The following is a 25,947-nucleotide window of genomic DNA, read 5'->3' as shown; positions in this document are numbered from 1 at the left end:
TCAGTACCCAAAAGCAAACAATGTAATCACACACCAAATTCAAACTTTTAATAGAGCTATTTTTAGTCTTACCAAAGAACATTGGTATGTCAAGTTTATCTTCTCTATCTACTTTCCTTTTTATCATTACTATGTACACAGCATAGAGCATTGCTCCTACAAGAGACCAAAGGGAACCTGTAAAGATGAAAAAAACCACTTAAGACATGCCAAACATGTTATGCACACTGGGATCAACTCTCCTAAACATACACCTATTATAAAACTGTCAGACATGAATTGTTTATTACAGAAGCCATTACTATATGAAAAGCATGGAAAATGCAGAAAGCTTAAAAATGTAAATATTTTCCCAATTAAACTATATACACGGAGGGGAAAAAAAATCATCATAAACATCCAGTTTCGGAAGTTGAAACTAAAAAGCCAGATTGTGAAGTGTTACCTAAGTGAGAAACATATAGCTTGCTATAGGACCTACTGAGTGTTGTCAAAAGATGGTACTCATCACTGCATATTCTAGGATTAAAGAAAAAGCAAATACCTATTGTATCTTTTCCAGCAGATTTCTCAGATCCAGAAAGGTTAACAAGTACCACACCACCAATGCTAGCAAAAAAAGAAGAAATACAAAACACTAGTTAAACCCAAGAACTTTTTTACAAAGACAGAAAAAAAAGAGGGAGAAAAATCTAAAAATACAGTTCTATCTTTAGGTATTTTTAGTTAATCAAAACCCACTTTCGGAAAAGCCAAAAGGAGTTATCTATTGCTAAGGCCTGATCCTAAGCTAAATCAAACAAGCAAAAAACCCCACTTTTAACCTCCCTGAACAATGCACTGGACATTTAATGAAACTGGCTGACAACACTGAATGTCAAGCCTTTTTCTTTTTCCCATCTACACAAAAATAAAAAACCACACTTAAACAACAAGAATATTTCCAACAGAAATGCAATTAATCTGATTTTCTATAGGAGCATGAAATTCGGTGATAGCTCATGATATGAAGTATTTAAAAAGACTTAATGCACTTGCTTAATTTATCAGTGAAACAAGGATTTTTAAAAAAGTGAAGCATATCATATATTGTCACAGATACCATAGGTATAGTAGGTATAGGTGTCATCTCACTGGATCAGGGAGTTTTTGACCAAATGTTCCAATCCCATTTTCTTACCTTAAAATCACAGCTAGTAATTTGGACAGGGTAAACCTATCTCCACTGTTACTGGGAAAGACTGCAGCTAAGATTAAAGTAAAAAACCCTGCAAGAGAAATTAAGAAGAGTTTATACAATCAAGTTTTGCTACTAGTTTGTTCAGAAAACTGCACAGACATTTTCTTCTTTATATTTCACATACTTCTTTTAACTACTTGATCTTAGCATCCCTAATTTTAATTGGAACTACTATGAAATGAACACCTTATGATGTGAATCCTCAGATGAGCAAACACATGCACAACCTTAAGACAGGCTAGCCATACTAACAAAATAAACTGCAGTAAGCCTGAAAAGACAGTGAAAAATCACATAATTGTGCTTTTAAAACTGATTTTATGAAACAACGGAAGTTATTCCTCAAAAGACAGACTGTAACATAATTTAAATACTTTAAAGCTCATATTAAAGCCTTGCATAAAACCTGTAAAGCAAGTGATATGCATAATATTTGGGTTAAGTTCTTTACCCCTAAATTTTTTTTAAAAAAACCTAATAATTAGTGAGAAGACTTTACTCTGAATTATATCTATTTTGATAAAAAGTTACACCACCTTTCCTTCACACCTATTATACTCCCAATATATCTCTTTAATACACAGATGTAACCGCATAAGTACACACACAAACTTCAAAAGCAAAAAGCAGGGGAATCACGAAGATAGCCTAAACCCCTGCAAATACATAGTGAAATTTTTACATGCACATATTCAATGGCTTTAAGTCTTACTATTCCCCCAAATCCACAGGCAAATCATTACGTAAATCCCTTGTAACCAAAGAGATTTTTATGTTATAAACAGCCCTATAATGCACATCTGGTGGTGTAAATAAAACTTACCAGAGGTTGAAGACAAGATGTTAACTATGGCAACTTCAGTATCTGACAGAGCTTCTTGATAAGAGAAATTTGCTAAGAACCACTAGGGGAAAAGAAAAATAATTTTGTGATTATACAGGTAGCAACAACAGAGTTTAAGCTTCACAGTGCAGTAAAATCCTACTTAAAGAAAAAAAGCCCAACTATTTATCCAAAAATAAAATCAAAACAAGACTTTTACCTCAACGAGACTTCTAACTTCTATTAAAGTGGCAGGTACATTAAAAGACATCTGCAAAATTAGAACCGGCCCAAACCAACCACAGTCAACTAGTGTTTAACAATGAAATAGCATACTTCAGAAGTTAAAAATATTTAAATAATTAAAGTGACATTGTAACAGCTATTCTGTAGTACCTAAAGGTACTTTTAACTTATTTTGCAAGTGCTTCAAGATAACTGCACAAGGGCTGCAAAGACATTTCAGAGACACACGGGACATTAGTCAGCCTAATGAGTTTTTTTTCAGAGTACTTAAAATTGGTACACATCTCCACCCTAAAAAGCAAGCATCAAAAATATTTTGGAAGGATTCTGTTAATTCCTCCATAAAGGAATAAAATGGCAAGTGTTTTATCATTTCTTGAGACATAATTAATAAGATCTCAGGTATATCCTCAGGGAAGTTACCACTCTCTACAGGCTTAGGTGGAAATATTTATACAGTCCAAGAAGAAATACATATACATTCCAGGAGTAGCAGCATCCACGAATAGCATAAACAGGATTTGTTTTGAACATGAGGACTCTACCCCAGAAAATCTGCATGTGTATATATAAATATACTCAGACACACAGAATTTTAAACTAATTTTTAAAAAGCTATTTCATCCATCCAAAAATCACTAACGAGTGGTTTATTATTCTTTCTGCTGTGTGCAATTCTTTATGTATACACACAGAAAATTGTATTTTCTGGTACATGCATCAACAGTACCAATATTTTTTTAATTATTATTTTAAAGATTTAAAGAGCACTACTTTCTGGGGAAAAGCCGCGGTGGGTCCACATTACATATAACCTATTCAGCAGTATCAGTGCACCTACTTCTGGAAAAGCTATCATTGATCTGCTCTCTACATTTTTACTGTCTCTCAAATATCATGTCACTGTTGTCTCTCTCTCTCCACCTAGAACTGAGGCATGATGCAACAGCAGCAACCAGCAGATTCATAAGTAAATCTTGCAGCCCTCAACAGAACTTAAGGACAATTAACTATCTTCTCTTCACACTACTGGAGGGCACAATGCCACAGTGAGGCAGAAGATGGCACTCTTCCTGTGATGGCCCAGAAAGAAGTCGTAGTGACATTCACCCATTTCATGCAGTCCCACTGCAGCTATTAACAGCCTGTATACATGTAATCCCAGGTTTTGCTGTACCAAACATACTCATCACTGGACAACATGGCACAAAAGCATGGCATATCTTACAACTGACCTTACAGTTAAACACACACCCAGGATCTCTTTTTATTACCCTCCCTTTAAGAAGTTGCACCTTCATGTCCAGCACATGAGGAAAGTTTTACTTCTTCTAGTATATTTATAAAATGAGACATAAAGAATACAAGTCATCTCAATACTGTTCCACTATTATTATACAAGTTTTAATTGCGTCTATACTTAAGTTTTCTGAAAGAATGGAGCACATACCACAAAGCAAAAGAAAAAGCTAATTTTTGCTACTTGAGTTGCAGTGAGTTTTCCTACAGTTTTTAATATTGATTCCTGCTCCTTAACTGTTGGATATGACATGCGAGACAACTTTGCTTCCAATGCATGGCTCGATGGGAGTTGTCGAATCTCCATAATATTACTGAACCTTACACGAGGCTTTTTGGGAGCTTAAGAAGAAAAGAGAAAGAAAGAAAACAAAAAAAGCAAAAAAAAAGCTGCATATTATCATTAAACTTTTCAAGCCAACACAATACGCAAATAAAACTATGATGTTCTAATACAGCATTGATTACAATACTTCACAAATAACAGGTTTCTATCCAAATATAAGACATGCTATTATTTTTATTTATTAAACTAGTATTTTGCTATTTGATAGGCCACTAAAAAGACAAAGCACAATTACTGCTTTCAATCAGTACAGTTGTCCACCCACAGAAACCTCATTGAAAAGCACCATCCCTCCTCCCTGTCAAAAAGATCCACACAAGGTAACAACAAATTTTTAGGTAGGAATTATTCTGTATTGATAAATATTACATATAAGAGCTTCTTTAATAGTCAAGCAGACAAAAACTGCACACAACTCTACCTAACTGCAAGGACAGTGTTTCATTCAGAGGATGAGGGTCCAACAGACCTCAAAGCTTAGTAGAGATCATAAAGTCACTTGCTCATTTGAAATCCACCCTCTAACTAATCTTTCAAACCAGGATCAGATTTTACTTATAAGGGTATTGTAGTGTATCATTAGTTTCCTGTGTAAAGAAAACATTACACTCTACATATAAATATTAGCCTAATTCAATATGAAACAATACCTAATTTCCTAAAACAGGTAAAGGGAAAAGCTACAGTTCAAACAACCCTGAAGTGATTACTGCATGTTATCACAGGACAGCAGAGCCTACCAAAGCGGTTCTTAACACGTGTCATCTAGACATTAACAAAGAGACTTTCCCTTTTATAAGAAGGGACTCTTTTGCTGAGGATCAGATAATTGGATTCTTTGACAGCCAACTTTTTTATGATTGTCTGGGACAGTTAGGCCTGTTTCAGCTACTATCACAAGATAGTGAGGCTTAAATAAAATCAGAATGCACATAGACTGTTAAAATTCTTACTTTGACTGCTTTGCTCCTGCTCTAAAAAGGACAATAGCTTGTTTTTTCCAGAGGCTGACTCACTGCTGCTGGTCATACAAGCCCAGAAGGAAAGAATCACAAGTACTGAACCCAGCCGGTCCCTTGAGATAAACATAGGCTGGATCTGTAGTGACCAAGAAAGGTAAACTGAACGATAGGCCTATGTTTTCTCTACCTGAAAGTAAACATATGAGACTGCAATTCATGCAATAAGCGATTTAAGGAAGGAGAGAAAAAAACAAAAAAAAAAAAAAAAGAAAGAGGAGAAAAAAGAAAAGGCAAGTCCTGCAACATGACAGCAGTTATACCAACAAAGAGGAAAGTAATTCCTTCATCAAAGAACTAGCATTTCAGTATTCCAAAAGTCTTTACTCACTTTTCTCTGCATCACTATTATTACTGCCATTTTTTTCAGTTGGCAAATCATGAAACTTTACAGGAACGTATAAAGGTTCACTCTGAAATGAATCGGTATAAGTAAAGAGATGTTAAGCAGGATATTTAAATTATAAGCAGTAGAATTAATTTAGCTAATTAGAAAACTAAATAAAGAAAAGCTTGGTGAATATTAAGAGAATCAAATTTAATAAAGTGGCTTCGGACACAGTGGATAGGCTTGTCAAAAACGTTCATACATAAGCTATATTTTATGTTAAATGTATTGGTAACATGCAAGACTCGAAAAATAACTGTGCGCTTTTGTATATATCGCCATGAACACAAAACTCATTCACAGAAAATTCACACCTACTGATTTAAAGTTTTAAAATAACTCATCAAAATCACAGACATTTCATTAGATCTATAGCTTCTGTCCAAATGATAAAATAGAAACATAAAATACGGAATACATATACAAAAATAAATACATGCTCATTGTCCTCCCACGACCCTAAAAGCTTATGAACTAGAACTAAGTCAAAAAACTCTGGGAAAGGAACTCCAATACATAAGGCACTTAGCAGTTTTCATTGCTTAGAATAGTTCTATCGAGACAAGTTTTAAGCTGCTTAAACAAATTAAATTAATAAACTGTAAGAGCGAAGTAATGAAAAAGATCTGGTATCTGCATTTTTATTAGGCTCCTTGTTTAGGACCAGAGTTTTTTGTGGATGTTTGAATGAATGCAAAATTGTCCAAGGTTAACAATGAATCCCACTTCTAGAGTCCGATGATCTTAATTAATTGAGCAGACTAAGAAGATTTTATTCTTAAATGTAGATAAATTGGAAAAAAACAAAGAATGAAATGAAGAATACTTCTGAAAAATCTCTCTTCAACTCCCTATTTAGTATCAAATGCCCATTTGTCAACACTCAATTGCCTCCCCCTACTCTGCTACAGAGATGGTTTAAAAGTTCTGTGTTTTGGCTACATTTCTGCATGTGGCCTCTGATTTAGGTATGCAGATTAAGCAGCAAACTGTGATTAACAGGGGCATAACAAACTGTCATTTATGGATGATGAAAATCACCACAAAAAGGCCATCTGGCAATGCAGCTGATCAGCAGAATATCAGTACCGACATTGGATTCAGTAAACAGTAGTCACACCGTGCACTGGAAGGAAGAAGCCAGTCCATTTCTCTTTCAAAATGCAATGCAAGATCACAGTATACAAGACACTCAACTAACTGAATGATTCCATTGTGGATTTTAGTTTTGAAAACTGTTTGGCTTTACCACTAGCTCTCCACATTTTGCTTTGACAGCTACTGAGCTGAGTATGCAAAGGTTCCCTTTGTATGACAAATATTTCTTTCACAAACTACTACAGAAACATTCAAGTGTTTTATTGAGCTGAGAACCTGTATTTCTTATAATAAGCAATTATTTGCAGCACTTAGTAGTAACATATAAGTTACTAATCCCTTTGTAAAAACTATTACATTTAAGACCACCATATTTTAAAAACTGTATGTCACGATAATGGTGTCATGTTACTGTAAAAGCATTGACCTTCAGAAAGTAAGGCACTTACCAGAGAACTGTTTACACTGTTATCTGTTGTACAAGCAGCAAAATAACCTTCAGCATCTGCAAACTGATTACAGAACCTTAAATGTAATTAATAATCTACCAAAACTGAGTTATCAATAACTGAAATTTTTTGAGATTAAGTTTTTTAATGCCTCTTTCCATAATTCTATGACAGTTCCCTCTCTCCCTCCAGCCCACCTCCCCACTAAACAAGAGGGCTTACAAGTTCAGTAAATAGTTTCAGCAATTCCTTGTACCTCTTGGAGAACCTTGTTGAATTCAACTACCCAGGTATCAATGGAGGATCAGGCTGTTAGAATGCCAAAACCCATAAAGTTCAGTCTTAGCGAGACATGTTTCACTGAATTATTGTGCATTTATTAACAACGTGCCTCTTGTTTCTTCATTTTATTGAGGCAAAGTTCCTTTGCATAAAAACCTGATAACTCTGCCTTAGTTTTACTAAGATTTAAATTAGGATGAGGTCAAGTATCATTTTCCCCTCTTCCTTTCTGCACCTTAGCAAGCACTACTACCCCTGTTTCCTGACCTGCAGCTTGCTGTTCTACCATGCTGGTTAAGCCTCCAATGTGGAAGAGGGCTTAAAAGTAAGGTATGAGTGTTTACCTAAGCAATCATTACTGAAATAAAAATCTATAGATGTATAATTTTTGTTCCAGATTAATAAACACAAGACATTTTAAAGGCACTTGTAATAATTATATAGATGAATATTTAACTAAACGCCTTAGGTGAAAACAAATAAATCTTCTAACTGTACACTACAGTCCTGTCTTTGCAGTGTTCTTTTGAAATAGCCATTACTTTTAATGTTGGCATATTTCCTACAAATTATTTAAAAAATTATTTTTTACAGGATTAGAAAGTAAAAATAATGAGATTCCAGTAGTGATGCCATGAGTGCCACACACAAAATGCAACAGATTGAGCACTCTTACTCATTGCTGTCCAGTTCATATGAGTTCATATTATCTCTTGCTTGACATAGCACTGCATGAGTTTGTCAATATAACCACTACCATTCACACTAGGCAAGAGTCCCTTATTCTACTCATCTGCTCAGATTAGTAATTTTGGTCAGTATAATTGCTCTGTACAACTAATCATCCTTTAGCACCTTCATCATTCTTATTTGTCATGACTGCAATGCATTACTGTAGCTGTAGGTTATTTCCAGATTATCTTATGAAGACCCTGAGCAGCATCAAGTCTAACACGTGCCACGCTATGCACAGACACTTGGTATTAAAGTCTGGTCTAGCAAAAATTACTTCAAGATATCAGCCAACTCTAAATGTTCTATGTGTTTAACACAAGATTATTTTTTTAAAAAAAAAGGTTTAGTTTTTTGGGTTTTGTTTTTTTTGTGATGGTCTGGGTTTTTTAAAATAAAAATAATTTGGCTTAATGTCATGTAACATTTCAGTTTAAATATGTTATACCTACAACTGTCACTATCAGTGAAGTCTAATATATCCAAAAGAACTGAAGTCAGTTCCTTTCATACAAGCTATTTTCTATAAAGACATGTTGATTAACAGTGTGTTCTTGGATCACATTTTCTGTTATTTTAATGTGAGATTAATATCAGGCCAAATGCCTTACTGCTTCCTGAGTCCTGCTGTTCAGCATTCTGAAACACTGGCACAGAACAGCGTTCTTCCCAGCATCTCTTAATTTCCTTGGAAAAAAGTATGTATTTCTCTAACACGACAATAATTTTAGGCTCTAGCACAAACTATGCCTAGTTCTAGAATGGGCAAAAGAAGGTCAGTCGTGCATAAAGGCTATAAAAACACAGTATTAACAACAACAAAAACATAATTCTACCACCTTTCCTAAATATAACTTTAAAAAACTCAAAACCTCTTAGCAAACAGTTCATAGTTCTGTTAGAGACAAAAAGAGTCAGTAATAAAAATCAATTACAAAGTTCAAATACTGATTTCATCAGTTACAGATGCTGGGGAAGTAAAAGGGAACCACTAGCCAACAGTGGTGAAGCCGATAAGCTCTTCTTAAAAAGAATTATCCTCTGCAGCTGTGGAACATAAAATCCCAGGCTAGATGGGCAATGGCCTGGCCCAGGAGAGCATTTCTTATGATTCCTGACACAGTTCATATTGCTTTTTCCTTTCTTTTCTTCCTCTCACAAGACTACTATTATGATTGCTGTGTCTTCCTGTGCTGTGATTCAGTTTATAACAGCTTTTCTGAAAGCACTATTTCACAAATGTGTAAACTTGGCTTTTCTCGAGTCCCCATTTTAAGTTTTTTCTGTACAAACTTCAACAAATATCAAAACATTTACAGAGTTAAAATACTTACAAAAGCTGCATGCCTTCCACGAAACCCACGGGTACACTGTTGCCTCCATGGTTTCCAAACAATAAATCCCAAGAGGTATAGAACAAACATGGACGTTTTTGCAAATGTACTGAAAAAAGGTTTGTTGTACTTTGTGAAAACATACTGTGGAAAGAAAATAATTGTAGTATCCAAAATTACCAACTAGGTGAGAATTCACAAAATGAATGGACAGGTTTAAGTATATAGTCCAGAACAGTCTGGTTCCCAAAATGACAGTGCTGTGAGTATTGGCATGTATGACCAAAAGACACAAGTGGCCCTACCTATTCTGGGGGTACCCTCTCCCAAGCTATCTTAAATGCCAACAAGAAGGCACTGAGCCATTTTGTAAGATAAAATGCCTCCGGAGAAAAGCTGCTTAATACTTGTATCTAACCAAGCAAAGTATTGATATGCCACCGAACTCAAATAGGACTGAAAATACATTTACATACAGATCTTTTCTAAACGAAAGACTTTAATATTATAAGCAATAGCATAGTAATCCCAAAATAGAGAAGATGACTTTGATTAATATTTCAGTATCAAGTGATTCCACCAGCTCATTGGAAAAAACTTTTTATTAATACCAATGTAAGCACATTTTTATATGCTTAGTTTCAAAACTGATATAGAACATAACGATGGTTCAAGAAACCTGAATTTGACAAGAATTTATTAAAAACTCAATTTCCATTGCTAAAGCTCTGTTTTAAGTACTAAAACTTGACATCAAGTAAATACCAGATCAGTCTCAAGATGGTGAATATATGAACTAGATTATGACAAACTTGTTTGCAATTATAGGGCTTAAACTCCATGACCTGAGCCCTTTGGTCCTAGACTTCCAGATGTCCTGAACTATATTCTACCACACCACCTGCAATGTTACAGCTCATTTACTACTTCTCAGGAAACATGAGCATTACTTTAATCAATATGGCAATAAACAAAATGAACTCCCTAATTACAGTACATAGTTATGAGTTTATGTTGTTTAATTTTAAATTCATCAATAACAGCTTCTGTCTTGAAAGCAACAGTTACCGAGTTGAGCTTGTTTGTAACTTTTAGTGGATACAGGTTAGTTCACTAAGCCAAAGGATATAGTCTCCCCCTTGCTGAAAAGGTGGTTAAACATTACACTAGAACACCTGCTGAGTGTTTGAGTGACCATGTTTCTGCTGCATATTCTCTTAAATAGGCTTTTATTTTTCTTTTAAGATGTATGAAACAATACTTACAGAAGTGAGTTCTGAAGAGGCAACCCATATCACATCAACGAGGAGAAGAATAACAATTCCTAGAGCCATTCGCCTACGCTGAGTGGATGAACTGCTCTGGGAGCTCATTCGATTCATGATAAAAACCCACACCATTTGTAACCTATTCAAGATTGATAAAGAAATAAAATCCAAAGGATTACAAACAGTGACAAAACAAACAAACAAACAGTGGGGGCAAGTGTTTCACATATATGAAATGGACCCAATATGCCAGGAAATACATGCTTATGTTTGTTAAAAAGCAAATCTTTGCGAGATCTGGCATGAGATTTTCAGAGACATTAGGGGCAATTAGAAAGTAAATCTCAACTTTTCAAGAATTTATCAACTGTTCTACCACCGAAGTAAGCAAAAGTTGGTAAAACATACAATGCCTTTTTGGAATTTCTACGCTACAAATTCTGCAAAATTTGAAACCACTACATTTGGGTAAATTCAGGTACTCTAAGCTAATAGCAAAAATTAGTTTGATGAGTTGTGTCAAATACAATTCTACTAAAGGTAGTCAGAAACATGTTTAAATTTAAGCATTCAACAAATATTTCTGAAGACACAGCAACACATTTGGGTAAATTATGATCCCTCAAAGCATAATGTTATTAAAGGAAAAAAACAAAACAAAACAAAGAATACTTAATTGTAAACTTACCAAGTTAGATTACATGTGCACTTGAACTCAAAAAATTTATACATTTGCTAATTTATGAAATACAGGCAGGCACCATTTCTAGCGAAAACCTATCAAAACTAAGGGTAAGCATACAATATGCACAACAGAAAGCTCTGCCTATTTAAAAAAACCCCAAAACATTGATAATGATTTCGATTGTGTCACGGTTTGTTACACACAGGAATAAGCAATTAAAAACACTTCATACCCCAATAAACCAAAACCTCAGCAATAAACTAGCTTCAAGCTTGTCATCTAGTACAAAAGTCATGCAGACTTGTCTGAAATTATAGCATAAATAGGTTTGGATTTTGACACACACAAACCTATCTTCCTTTTTGCTAGACACACCTCACAGCTCCTAGAAGTCTTTGTTCAAGGTAGTAATTGAACAGTGTCAATTTAAGCTATTCTAGTGACTTATCAGAAAAGCACACCTGTGTTTAAATGCACATAGCCAACTGCTTTTACATACTGGAAGAGTAAGAATATACCACTGAACAGAAAATTCTGAAGATACAGCTCGAGCTGCAAAAATTCATATTAGGAAGAAGACTTATTTGCAGTTAAAACACTAACATTTATGCAGGTGATAAGCACTACAGCAGTGTGTAAACAGATCATGACCATCCTTCTTTTTCCTTCAGTTGGCAGAGTACTTCTGCTTTATTCAATGCACAGAATAAACACAACAGAACAGAACTGATTCTGTTTGGGTTGGCCAAAAAAGTGGTACACAGTGACTTTAGAAGGCTTGACTTTGCACAACTTTCACTAAAAATAAGTATTAACATTACTGAAAACACTAAAGTTAAGAGATCACTAAAATACTTTCCAAAAAAATAAGAAAGGCAAGGCAAACAAGCTTTTAAATGTTGCTTGTGTTTTAACTCAAAAAAATTACAAGATCCACTGGACCTACTCCAAACAAGTGCTGATCATGAGCATACCAGACCTACCTGTGCTCTTATATCCACTAATGCTGCTAGAAGGGGATTCAGATCTGTGATACAGCTCTATGACTGCCCATCAGAAGACCTAAATTTAGGAAAACCTTCAATTTTATGATTAAAAAGCTTCAAATACAAGTGACAGAATGTCTCATTCATCGGTCTACTTGTACTAGAATCTTTTACATACTCTCTAATGAACCTCAGTAAGATATGGATATGGTAGTTCTATGATTAACATTAACTTGTTTATGTATATAGTTTAAGAACCAATTTATTAGGAGTTAATTTGCTACAGATTACATAACATACCTTACTATTTATCACCATAAACTCAAACACTCACAATTCTTTTGAGAGAGCTCCTCAAGGAACTTAAATGTAATTCACCTTTATGGAACAGCTCCTGACTCTCCCAGCATATAGAGGTGATCTGCTTTGCTAATATAGTTCAGTGAATTTAAATTACACTTTGTTTTTTCCACACATGCCAACATACAAACACTGTCTTTTCACTATTTACAAATAATTTATGAAAGAGACAGTGCCACAATGTCTTCAGTGAGGAAGCTACATTTCTTTTTTCCAGACTAGCCTATTCCTCAGATTAATGATTTAAATGCCTGGATATGCACAAGTGAATTTGAGATCACTACACTGTTTCCTGCCTTTGACTCATACCTCACCTCTGCAATACAGCCTCTGCCATGTTCAAATCTTGACACTTTTTCCTCCGTTTCTCAAAGGGCCTCTTTCCAAAGAAAAATCAACAGGCAGAGTACCTCAAGTATAATTATACCACTAGAGCTATGCTGATATATTCCATGTGTGGGCATGAGTTCTGGATAATTGTTCTGCTTTTCTGATAAAATGGTGGGATTGACAAAAGAAATCAGAAGTCTGTAAGTAGAGAGGGGCAAAGTCATGAAAGGCTCAGCAAGGAATTGCAGTTTTTATTTGAAACGGAATAAAGGAGAAAATATTTGTTCTCAAGGAGAGAATAAATAGGGATATTATCTTAAACTTGAGTAAGCTAACAGAAAGGTTTTCACACTTGAAAGCTTATAAGTGTTTTTTCAGTTATTATGAATTGGTCTAATAGATACTAAATATTATACTCTACAAACTGCCTTCATTTTATTATGAATATGATGGCTTGTAGGCTATTAGTAAGTTACATTATATATAGCCTACAAATTGGTCATGTGTTTGCATAATACACAGGAAAATGGAAGCTGGGCATAAAAGAGTTCCAAAGGAGCTAGAAGGAAGAAATCTCATTCCTTGTCAGGCTACAGTGTGACACATGAACACATTTCTGGTATACCAGAAATGGAAACCAGTCCAGCCTTCCACCAGTTACGTGCTGCAGGTAGGAGGGGGAGAGGCAGCTGCAGACAGGAATCGCAGTAGCCTGATCAATCTGACACCTCTACATTAGATGCTCGCATCCCTAGCTCTTCTGTTCTCACCACAAACTGCTTCAAAGCCCACAGCACATATACACTGTGCCAGAAGATCATGCACAAATATTGTTTATGGTCCGTAGTTCCTTAATATTGTACTCAACTTGTCTACATTAGGCTTGTACAAATCCCTTACTTTAAGATACCTCAGCAGAAAGGAAGTAAAGGATAATAGAATATCTAGTACTTCTTAGATAAGAGGTTACATATGAAATTATTCAGAGTATAAGTACATATTGCACCATTTCTTTTCTACCTATGATAAGTAGATTTTAAAATTCTAGTTAAAGAGCCCATACTTACGTCTTGAAGTTTTTTATATGTTACAGTAATAGCAGCTATTACTTTCCCATCTGACTACAAAGTGTCTGTTTAACATTTCTGCCTGCTTAATATAGCCCTTTCTTGGTTCTTTCATAACAAGGAAAAAAGCTTAACAAGAAAGGGTGACTGCAAAGTCTTCATCGTGCTGCACGATGCACCTTCAGGCCAGTAGTTCACTAAAAAAATTACAAAGCAGCAATACTAAAATGCCGATAACATTCAGCGGAAAAATAGAACTCTATTGAAACTTATATAAAAAGTTTTAGGACAGAATGAAAACCTGTAAAACTTTACACAGAATGCGAAGACAGATAGAAACTACTATTTTGAAGTTTTAGACAAACACATTATCCCACTTATTGACAAAGTACCAGTATTCATGAACTTGTAACGAAATACAATTCCACACATTTGTTTGTATGACTTCTGTACATTGACGGCAATATGCTCTGATAAAAATGAACACAGAAAGAACGAATTTACTTTTTTCATACATACCTTCCACAATAACTGTAAAAAAAACAAACAAAAAATGCTGACTAACAAACTTCACACATCATGTCAAAGTGAAGACAGTCTCCTAAAAAGAAGAAGGAAAAAAAAGTGTGTTTGTGTATATTATGCACTTATGTTTGAAAAACATTTTCTAAAATTTCAAGTTCCACAAGTGTCTGCTGCAGCTCAAGTCCTAAATGTTGGGGACACACAGATACAGAACCTTAAGAATTGGTCCACATCAACAATGCTAGCAGGACAGCACTGAATTGCAAGAGAACAGGATCAGTTACTATTTTTGATATTTCAAAGAACATGATCCCTTCCTTATTCATTGAGTATGAGAGGTTCACATGAGAAAGAAGAACCTGATGATGTTAAATTCTAATTTTTTAAGCTATGCAGAGAAAGGCCCTATTTCTTAAGCCTAAGCAACCAATTTAAACATTAGAATTAGGAAGGTAGCAGAAGAGCATATAAGATCTTTGATCGTAAAATAATCTAGAAAGGTAACACACCTTCACAATATTTATTGTGGAAGCCCTGTATCTTTCCTTAATTTGATACAGTATTATTACTCTATCAGAAAAAAACCCAACCTTACATAAAACTTTTTTTTTATTTTAAACTCCAATTCAATAAAAATCAACTTTAAAACTGTTATATAGGGGAAAAAACATTATACATAAAGGGACTTTGGAAAAACTGTTATACTAGACCAACTGGAAGCCCATCTAATCTGCAACTATTTGCAAATCCAGATGTTGGCAAGTATATGGCACTTCAAGAGAAGGCACAACAAAACTGGCAACTGACAACCAAGAATAATAAAAGTTTTATTGCCTGGAAAGCGCTGGAATTTTTTTCTTTTCTTATTCATGTGAAACCTTGCTAAACTCTGTTTTAAGGATAACCTCTATCAACAGGAGTCATACCCTATATTAATGTGTCACAAATCAGTGCGTGTAACAGCAGTAAGGGCAAAACTAAACACCTACCCTAAATTTTGCCATTGATTACCTATCAATTATGGCTGAAAGTTTAACTTTTGCCGCCTATTTACAGTTTATAAACTGATGCTTTTCACCTATTGCAAATGAGATTAAGAGGGAGACTATAAAGGAGGGACCACACAAGCCTATGATTCAGCCCCCACTGAACTCAACAAGATTTACACACTTCTTAGCACCCAGCAAGTTTAAGCCCTTTACCACACAGTTTACCAAAGGACTGTAGCTGGTTAAACAAAAGAAAATTGAAAATGTAGTTTTAGGACACAGGCATGTGGTTATCCATCTTCTATACCAAAAAAGCCTATGCTCACTGCAGATCCCGAACACCTATTTAGATGAGTGCCCTCATGTACAAATGGTAGCTGCTGGTCATATTTCTTACACTACCAACCTAATTAAGAGATTATGATCAGTACCTCCAATAATCAAGACTTAAACCAGAAGACTTTTATCCATATAAAGCTCGAACAGTTTGTGCACGCTTAATTTATGCACCCAAAATAACTGAACAATAACAAAAATAGGAAGAAAAAAAAAGATGCATAAAAATTCTTCCCTCCATCCACACTAAACCAAGTATCACTAAGAGAAAGATACTATTCAGTAGCTTACTTTCAGCCCCTACTTAATCCATATTGGCTATACTCAAGTAACCAGGTGCAGAACTTGCACCTAAATTCAGTCCTTATGCAAGACATACAGCTTGCCCTCTATCAGCATGCCAGATCTGCTGTGGGGTGTAGTCCTGACTGGAGCTGATCACACAGACCCCTGTTCAATGCTTATTACCAATAATTAACCCATTTCAGGATAAAAGTTTAGCATATTAATATAACATCTGACACCTAAAATGAGAACTGTACAAGACACTTCTCTCTAAGAACACGGCTTTACCATTACAAAACATTTAATTCAAGTGCACAGAGTTATGATAAATTTAAGCCACTAGAAGACATATAGGCTGAAATAGAAATTATGGTTTAAACACCATATTCTACTCTATTAAATACAGCAGAAACCTCAGCATATGTTTCCCTTTTGTATCCATTATTATGAAATAAATATGCTTTCCACATGGTGTAACTTTAAATATACCAGTTGAGATCTGACATTTGAAGGAATATTCATTTAAAAGGCGTATCTTAACAGCATTATAACTTTCAGCAAATAGCATGGAGATCTTTTTAAGTCTTCTTTTCTTAATTTTATTTACCATTTTAACAGTGTTAGAGTTGGTGCTGTCATCTTGAGGAACCATTTTTCAGCCAGTTACATTAAGATCTTCTGGAAAAAAAATGAAAAAAATACTTAAATTTCCTTGTCATGACACTGTATTGTTTTTAAAATGTTCCAGTATCCTAGATCATTTAAGCCGAGCCAGCACTTAAATTTATGACACACAAAAAAAGATAAAAAATGGTCTCACTATGTAGTCTACAATGTATATTCATGTAGCTGATCACACTAAAGCTAACAGGCTCAACATGCAATAAGTGACTTCTGAGGACAGGATGTATAACTCCACCATGGATACTTAATGTGCAATCTTTATCTATAGCACTTCTTTGTGCAGATTATCAATTTTTTCATATTAAAAGTTCCACCCTAAAAGAGAAAATCATATGAAGTTCACAGAATATGAAATAGCTTTTATTGCATTGACAATTAGGGAAGACAAGTAAAAGAACTGCCAAATCACTGCAAAACAGGAGTATTGCTTCTAGCTGTTCTATGAAGAAAACACACACCCCCCCAAAAAAGTGCATAATAACAAGAGAACCTGAACAGCAGCTCAGCCACAAACCAGAAGCAAGTCAACTTGAAATTCTTCCTTGTATTTACTCAAGACTATTTCATATACAATTTGAAAGACAACATACCAAGATAAGGTTTGCGCACAGAAAAAATGGTTTTAGTTTTTCCAGTTATACCAGCTGCTCCAATAATACAAGTTCTGGGATACCACCCCCCCACCCTGTTTAACATGTACTGTCATCAGGTGATTCTTATTTCATATTTTATTACTTCTGAGATAAGATAAACAGAAACATTGCTTTGACTCTAACCAAAAAAAACCTGAAAGTAAACTGACATACATTTTACATCCATCCTTTTAAATCTGGAAATGTACATTAAAGCAATGTTAGTTTAACACAACTCTGACCTCCACTCAACTTTAAAGGGGTATCACGAGACAACAGCAAAAGCCAGAATCTTCAGAAGAGATGGAAAGGTGAGCCTTATGCAACATAACAATTACCATCACTACAGCCCTGTAATCTTTACTCAAGTAAAGTTTCACATAGAATCTGCAGAATATAGTGAAGCAAACGACCCAAATACAGAAACTGAAGCCAAGTGTTTCATGCCAGTACCAAGTACTGCAAGTAGAGACCACCCTTCCTGGCTAAATAAAAAGTTATACAGAACCCAAGTTTGCACAGAAAGCACATTAATTTTAGTACCAAAATAAGAGAATTTAGCTTAACAAAGACACGTTTTAGGAATCTGGCAGTGCACTATGTAACAGTCACTATCAAACTGACATGGAACAGCTAGATCCTGGTATCTAAGGAATAAAAGAATACTTGAAACAAGTTTCCTATTCAGCACTTACTCAAAATTAATTAAAAAGTTTCAAACAAAGTTTCTTATATAGAAATAGTGATGCAGAATATTAATCTACCACATACTTTGGAGTCTTTACCAGCTACCAGAGTATCTAACCACATACTCCTCAGGTTCATTCATACAGCATCCCAGCATGACTACAACCCTGTTAGACATGCATATCTATGACCACAATGAGTTAGAAACACACTACTTTCAGGTTAGCAGAGTGAAAGTTGACAAGTGGAACTGACATTACCCTCCTTCTTATGCTCTTCCAAAAACATTAGAAGAAAAAACTTCACCTCAAGCTGCCAAGGCCTCCGTAGGTGTTACCATGTACAGAGCAATCTCTTAGCCACCAGTAGCTATACATGTACTATTAGCTAAGAATTACAAGTGACAGCCATTTCACATGCTACCCATCTAATCTTGTCTAGTGCAAGATCTAAACATATCATGCTTTGTCACTGGATAAACAGCCACAGATCTCTGATAAGAACAAGCACAGCAACCTTTGAAACTACAGTCACTCTTAAATCTGAAAGCTGAGCCTTCCAGGCATGCTAGAAATGGGCAAAAATCACCGCATTCAGAAACGTGCTTTCAGAGTGAATGGGTCTTCTCCTTCCTTCCTTCCTGTCGACAGATATCTTTGGGGAAAAATAGCAGGAACAAAGAAGAGAAGGAAATGAGTAAATCTCCTTAACACACTCAGAAAAAAGTGGATGCCTGAGGAGAAAGAAATATGGCTCAAGCCCTGGGGATCACAGCGGAGGAAGGATGAGTATCCGTCCTGCACTCGCACGTAAAACAAACACTGGAGACCGCAGGGGGAAAGAGAAACGCAACCCAAGCAGAGGGAAGCAGGAAACTCCTCGCACCTCAGGCGCGGCAGGACAGAGAGCTCGTCACCTGCCAGCTCGCTCCCGGGAAAGCGCAGTCCCTCCACACCCCCCCTCCTTCCCCGGGCAGGGCGGGCACCCTCAGCTGACTGAAGCGGGGAGAGGAAAGCGCCTTCTCCAACACCACTGACACAAACGCGCGTGAGATGTAGCCGAGGTCCGGCAGACGGAGGGGAGGGGGCGACACACGCCGCCTCCCACCACCGCCGGGTCACACACACGGGCGCGTCGCCACGGCGCTCCCCGGCCCAGCCCGGGCAGGCGCGGGCCCCCCGCCCACGCGCGACGTGAGGGGGCAAAGTTCCCCTCCCGCAGCAAGGCGGGGCCTGGTCTCGCCCCCCCCTCAGCCCTGCGGGACGGAGGACGGGGCGGGCGAGGCCTCTTGCCCGCGACACCCCTGGCGACGGCTGACAGGCGCGGCGGGGCTGAGGGGGCAGCAGCCGCGGAACTCGCGGCCCACCTCCCGCAGCGCACAGCCGCCGGGGGCTCGCCGCAGACCCGTCCCCGCGGCGGCGGCGGTACCTGAGGCGGCGAAGGGGCCCGGAGCTCCGTCCGGCGGCGGCACCACCCGCTTCCCTTCCTCCCCTCCCCTCCCGCCCGCCCCTTAAGATGGTGGCGTGCGCGAGCGGCAGCAGCTACGCCGCGCGCCGAGAATCCATCCCCGAGGCCGCGAGCGAGCGCCGGCCCCGCCCCGCCCGCGGGCCGGCCCCATCGAGCCGCTCGGCCGGCCGCTCGCCACCCCTGCGGCCGCCCCTCGTCCCTCCGCCGGCAACGGGCGGGGGATCCCGCCCCGCGGCCTGGCACCGGAGAGCGGCCGCGGCGGCTGGGGAGGGGGCGCCTCCCCATCCCTTCTGTCTGGCCGGGCACTGAGCCAGAGGTTTCGGTGCGCAAGGGCCTGAGGTGCTGGTGCCTGCGCTGCCCCGCAGCCGGGGCCATGAGGCGGCGGGAGGCAGCGTTACTCCACGTCTGGCATGAAAACATCGAGCCTGCCGCCGCTCGCCACGCTGGCCTCCGGAGGGGCGGCAGCAGAGGGCCCTGCTCGGTCCGGGCAGCCGCAGGCCCCGTGGGGTGCTGCCCAGAGCTGGCTGGGCGGCGGCCGGGGGCTCTCCTGACCGGCGGGGACGAGGAGCGCGGGGTCACCGCTCCTTAGGATGGCGAACAGTCACCACGGGGCTGGGAAAGAGCGCGGTCAAGCCGGGGTTTTGCTCCTTTCATCAGAGGCTTGGGTCATCCCTGGCTCCGGGGAGCAGTGCTGGCTGCGGGCTGCAGCAGTAGCACCCGCCGTGCCGCCGGGATTGACCGTCTTTGACCAGAGAATAGTTCTGATAGAGGAGGAATTCCTTCGGGGAGACGAGCCAGTGTCTAGCGTTTATAGTCTTTTTCAAAGCAGTGAGAGAAACGGGCAAAAAAGGAAACCAAAAGATGAAGGAACCAGAGAAGGCAGGGGAAGAGAGAACAAACTGAAGAACTAGAGATGGGGAAGTGGGATGGAGCCTGAAACTACTCTGTCAAAAAGAGGGAAGAAAGAAAAACCAAAGTGAGCAATACCCTTGAGAAATGTCCTAAAATGCAGTGAGATGGTGGAATCTTTGTTTCATAGTTACTGTAATCTTTACACTCTGCAATACAAAATCTCCCAGGACCGGGAAGTAGTGGCAACTAATTAAATTCTCAAAATAGATGTCTGCTTTGCTATCAACACACTTAATAGCATAAAAAAGTGAAATTGTATAGACATAAAAGACACATTAAAGCACAGTTACTGTAAGTTTTGAGATGCATAAGTTACTAACCAAGCTGTAAAAGGAAATATGAGGCAAATTTACAATCTACTGAGAAATAGCAATTAAAATAAACTAGCATAGGCTTAGATGAAATTGCAAAATCATGTTGTGGCCTTGTTTGTGTTAGTTCTGTAGTTCACTTTACCTCCTTGTAGTCAGTGTTGATTAGTATTTAAGACTTGAGCTCATAGTACCAACCAAAAGAGAACCAGTGGCATATGTAATGTGTTGCAGATTATTCAGTATTCACCTGCTAACATAAATGAATCTTTTTGCAAAATTCAACTATTACATATTTGGGGAGTTTTAAAGTAAAAACTTCTAGAAATAATAGTAACTGATGTATACAGATGAGTGGAAAGGTAAATGATATTTAATTGTAATTAGGTGGTACATATGATACAGCTGTGATTGTTAATTGAAATGCTATTCAGGCTTACAAACTGTTGAAATAAGGTATTTCACCCTTCCTACAATTTAGTGATTGAAGAGATGTGTTATCGCTCATATAAAAATGTTATGTCTTATATGTCTGGGTGAGTGTTACTGCTGGACTTGAATGATTTCCTGTATATATATATAAAAAAAAAAAAAAGTTACTTCGTAAGAAGAAAAGAAAAACCTCTTCAGAACTTTTAGTCTGAAACTGGTTTGGTTTTTTTTGGTGAGCCTTCATTTCTTAATATAGCTGTATTTTTATTTGCATGTAGTAGCACTAAGAGACATCCAACAAGCTTCATGCCTCATAAAACTGGTTGTTAGAAAGTAGTAAGATACAATCCCTACCCTGAAGCATTTCATTCTAAACAATGCAAAGAAATGCAGTGAATTTGCTCTTGGTTCAAACTGTCCTTTTTTAATGTATTCTGAGTATATATTATAAATGATACTGTACTGATTTGTTGTGCTTCTGTCCTCACTGTCTTCTGCCTTGAAGCCAAAATTGCCAAAATATGCAATACGGTGCTTTAATATGAAATTTTGACTTTACAACTTTGTAAAGAGATATTAAGTAAAATAAATTTCTTAGACAAAGCTGCAGGAAAATAGCAGTCCTCTTGAAATGGCGCTTTCTGTGGTATCTGGAGGAGCAGAAAAACTATATAAAATGTAATTACAGAAATGTGTATGCATCTAACGGCATCTAATTTTCTTAGGTCTTGCACATCTTTGCTCCAAGTATTTATACTGAGACTCAGTAAACTTATATGGCTTATCCAAGGTCAGTTAGTTAATAAGCGGCGAAACCTGAGAAGACAACCAAAGAGTTATGATTACAGTACTCTGACAAACTACACATGATACTTTTTTATAGCTAATAGTGCTTTTAGTAAATAATATCTTGAAAGTAATTATCCATGATTTATATTAAAATAGGGTGAATGTTTTAGATTAAAAATAAGCTGCATGTGATCTTGTGAACAGGGAGAATAAGGCAACAGGGAAGGAGCAGATTCTCAGCCTCTTCCATCTTACCTGATCGTGTAGTGATAGAAAAGCTCTGGAAAAGGGGAATTCATCTCTGAGAGCTAGCGTAATAAAGCTTAACTTGGTTTGCTGTCCCACAGTGAGTGGCAGTAGCTGGTGCTAGGGATGGCAGAATATCTGGAGGTGCGCAGATTTTGTATCTTTTTTCCTTCAGTCTCCTATGACAGTGGAAAGCATATGAAATCCCAACTGTGAATTAAAACCATCTTTCTGAGTGTAGCTCCACATGTCCTCTCTTGTATGTAAGTTTTCTTCTTTATTTTTTATGAAGCTGTACAGCTTGCATCTCAATGCAGTCACACAGCCTAATCCAATTTGTTAATGCTTTGATTTTAAACATTTTGACTGAGACAGGCAAACAGGAGAAAACTGCAGTTCCTAAGGTGGAGTGTCAAGCTTCTCTTCATCACAGGATGAGGCGCTTATGCTGTGGTTCCTGAGGCATTTGAAGAAAAATGGATCAACACTGTCAGAAGCCCAGAAGTTTGTACTTTTTACACTTAGAAATATCACAGGACTCCTGTATTTTTAGCTCTTGACTAAGTAATTTGCTTCCTATTGTAACAGTTCACGTGATGATCTTGTGTCTTCTCTGAAAGAAACTATTATAAGAATGATTTCACTTTTTTTTTTTACTGTTCCTTTTTTAGGAATTAGAGTTCCTGTATCACATGTAATAAAACTGTATGTATATTGCAAACATACACATACTGCATATTTATTTTTCTTGCTGTGAATATTTTAGTTACATAAATAGCACTTTTATAGGCAACACAAAATTATATCTACTTCCCAGCAGCACTGTAATATTTTTCATAAGAGAAAACATCCTCAATTTTATTTTACAGAACTGCTAAATTGCACTTACAAAGAAAATCAGAATTTAGTTTCTGCTTATGTATGTTCTACTTACGAGAGTGTAATAGCTGATTTGGATTAAATAGATCAGATCCCAAGAAGGAAATTTAATACTCTGCAGGTCTCGTAATAGATCTCTACAAAGGAATTTAATCTACTTATTTTAGAGAAATGCTTCCTTCAGAAGGATTTGGATCAGATCTTTGATGAACAAGATGTTCATGTTGATGATCAAGACAAAGCAGCAGAAGAAACTATTGAAATTTAAACTGACAGTTATTATCAACTTCTGTCCTCCTTAGGGGAAGGATATAGACTAAGTCTTCAGGACTAGGCTTGGCATAGGATGCATGACCTCAGAGTTTTCCCCTGTTCTGATGGGTTAGACCAAAAGTCCATCTAGCTCAGAATTGTGTCTCCATGATGACTTGTAATGCATGCCTGGGAAAAGGGTGTTGGAAACAAAGCACTTACAGAGTAGCTGTTTCCATGGCACATCCTTGTAGTTTCTAGAAATAAATGGTTTACAGCATCCTTTTGATGGACCTGTGAACTTGGCTAATCCCTTCTGTGAACCCAGTTGTACTGTAAAACATGAGCTGTTAAGGATTTATTTAGGTAGAGTATTGTAGCGTAAAAGAAGATGCTTTGTTTTGCTTTCCTTTAGCCCACTGGTTAATAATCTTAGCAGATAACTTGTAATAGCTGTTCACCTTCTTTGCACCATTTGAGTTTTAAAGTGTCCTAAGTCCCACTTCGCTTGAAGCCACTTGTGACTGAGGGAACAGTTCTATTGCTCGACGATCCTCACTGCCTTCCCCTGCTCCCGATCCAATTCTTGAGATGCTGAAATTAAAACATCAAAATTTGGTTACGTCATGAGTTAGATTGTGATGGCTACAATTTCCATTTTGTTCTCAGTCCTCTTTTGTGTATTTAAGACCATTTTTTACTTCTGACCCTTGCTGAGCTGTTACACAGCTGTTTTCTTAACTGTTTTACCTTATGATAAGGTTCTAAGAAACTTCCATGCTTAAAACTGTATTATTTTGAATGAAATTTATGCTGATTACTATGAAAACTACTGGTACTTACAGGAAAAATGTTATGCTGCAGATGTATTAGAAGCAAAAACCACAAATATTTTTGCAATGTAGCTTTTTATCAACCATTACTCCTAATAGCTGTAGAAAATGAACTAGAATTGAGAGCTTTTTCTGCTTCCTACTGAACATTACTTGCAAATATTAGCTGGTAATAAGACTACAGACTAGTAAAACAACTCATTTGCGAAACTTGTCATCACTTATTTCATTCTCTTTACTTTGCTGATTTATAATAGAAAAGACAACAGGAATCTTAATTGGCAAGGGGTTTTCCCAGAGTGAAAATGACTAAATTGCTATCACTCAATTATTTTCAGTAGATGAACTGTGATCATAATTTGTTAAAAAAAGACAATTTTAAAAACCATTTGGAAGCCTATCCAAGCAAAACAAAAAGTAAATGGAAAGTAAACCTTCAGAAGTGTTCCAAATTACAGAATTACCATGCCACTGAGAAAAATCATATGCAGGAGGGGACTGCACACATAACCTTCACGCGTGTTGACAAGTAGAGAGTCATTTGAATGCCATAGCTAACAGAAATGCATGTGTGAGCACGAGTACCTGCTCTGTCTGGAGATGCAATTAAAAAAACCAAACAGGCCTCAACAGAGAGTCAAATGTGATTTTTACTTAAACCATGTATTTCCATAAAACTGACTTTCTAAAGGCCAAGTCAGGCAGTTTTCCCAGCACAAGGCTAAACAGTTGCAATTGCATGTAATCTGACCCTGTTATGTTCAGGACAACACAGAACAGATTTTGATATTTGTGCTTTTGCACTTTCCTGTATGAATAATCACAATGATTCACTGAGGCTCATTGCAACATAAGGTACTATTCAAAGTGAATTGCAGTATTGCCCAATATGGTAATAGTTAACTGATCCCTTGCTGGGCCTGCATAATATTCAAGATAAGTCAGGTATTCTCATAAGAAGGGCCTAAAGCAAAGGAACAAATGTTCCATATTGATTCTTACAATATTAGCATGGGAGATGTACTGTATATATACAGGTTCTATATATAGGGCACGCAAATGGATTAAACTGGAAATTATTCTGCGGGGAACTACAGGAGGGAAAGTTTCTGATTTTCACATCTTGTAATGTTAACAAGTACCTATGGTTTTCTCAATGCAGACGCTCCTGAACTCCACCAAAAGTGAAAGTTTATCAGATGAGAAATTGCACTGACAGAGCTACTGATTTTGGGCTTTGCCAGTGCATTGTTTTCAGACACTAAGGTTTCAAAATATGTTGTCCTTAAAGGTCAAGTTGGTTGGCTTGTTAGGATGGCACACCAACTTGAAAAGGCATGTAGTGCTCCAAGTAGGTATTTTAATGCCCTTATTCTTACAATAAGGGCTAACATAATTCATATAATCTGTCTGGATATAAGATTTTGCCCAATTTACGTATCCATTAGCATCATTTGCCACAGTGTTTGCTTTTAGTAGTTTTTCAAAGCAGTAGAGTGAGTGAAAGGCTTGGATATAATGTTTCTGTTAGTTTTGATATGCTTCTCGTGCTAGACATGTGGAGAGCATGTTCTTACAAATTGATTGTGGTCTTCTTTAAAGACATCCATGTAATCCTTACAGTGGCTGACACAGCACTGTAGAGTTGCAAATCAGTTTTTATACTTTTTGATGATACATTAAGGTATTATTTCAGGAAAATTTCCTACAGTTTTTTAGCAGAACAAGCAAGAAAC

At 37.4% G+C, this 25,947-nt stretch overlaps 1 protein-coding gene and 1 long non-coding RNA gene across 6 annotated transcripts in view; one reads left to right on the top strand and one right to left on the bottom strand.

The window, feature by feature from the left end:
* The window catches only part of SLC35F5 (solute carrier family 35 member F5), a 38,647-nt gene extending 19,057 nt beyond the window's left edge, over nucleotides 1-19,590 (bottom strand). Inside the window, exons 1-12 of one of the 5 annotated variants that reach the window (XM_074873702.1) lie at nucleotides 19,519-19,590; nucleotides 16,695-16,765; nucleotides 14,472-14,553; nucleotides 10,522-10,663; nucleotides 9,257-9,400; nucleotides 6,909-6,971; nucleotides 5,305-5,386; nucleotides 3,760-3,950; nucleotides 2,064-2,145; nucleotides 1,181-1,268; nucleotides 545-609; nucleotides 73-177 (exon numbers count right to left, since the gene is read on the bottom strand). In XM_074873702.1, the coding sequence (XP_074729803.1) occupies nucleotides 73-177; nucleotides 545-609; nucleotides 1,181-1,268; nucleotides 2,064-2,145; nucleotides 3,760-3,950; nucleotides 5,305-5,386; nucleotides 6,909-6,971; nucleotides 9,257-9,400; nucleotides 10,522-10,656 (955 nt within the window). In that variant the 5' untranslated portion in view covers nucleotides 10,657-10,663; nucleotides 14,472-14,553; nucleotides 16,695-16,765; nucleotides 19,519-19,590. Of the gene's footprint in view, nucleotides 1-72; nucleotides 178-544; nucleotides 610-1,180; nucleotides 1,269-2,063; nucleotides 2,146-3,759; nucleotides 3,951-4,907; nucleotides 5,212-5,304; nucleotides 5,387-6,908; nucleotides 6,972-9,256; nucleotides 9,401-10,521; nucleotides 10,664-14,471; nucleotides 14,554-16,694; nucleotides 16,766-18,606; nucleotides 18,834-18,975; nucleotides 19,069-19,518 lie in introns of those variants that run through there. The other 4 variants (XM_074873704.1, XM_074873703.1, XM_074873706.1 and 1 more) reach the window with 4 other exon arrangements.
* A 190-nt stretch (nucleotides 19,591-19,780) lies between these two features.
* On the top strand, nucleotides 19,781-22,970 carry LOC141944999 (uncharacterized). Its single transcript, XR_012629387.1, has 2 exons — nucleotides 19,781-20,533; nucleotides 22,423-22,970. It is a non-coding gene; the product is annotated as an uncharacterized LOC141944999 (long non-coding RNA).
* The last annotated feature ends 2,977 nt before the right edge of the window (nucleotides 22,971-25,947 follow it).

This window comes from Strix uralensis, chromosome 6, assembly GCF_047716275.1.
Source record: "Strix uralensis isolate ZFMK-TIS-50842 chromosome 6, bStrUra1, whole genome shotgun sequence".
Classification (NCBI taxonomy): Eukaryota; Metazoa; Chordata; class Aves; order Strigiformes; family Strigidae; genus Strix; species Strix uralensis.
This window is presented reverse-complemented; position numbering and strand designations above follow the sequence as displayed.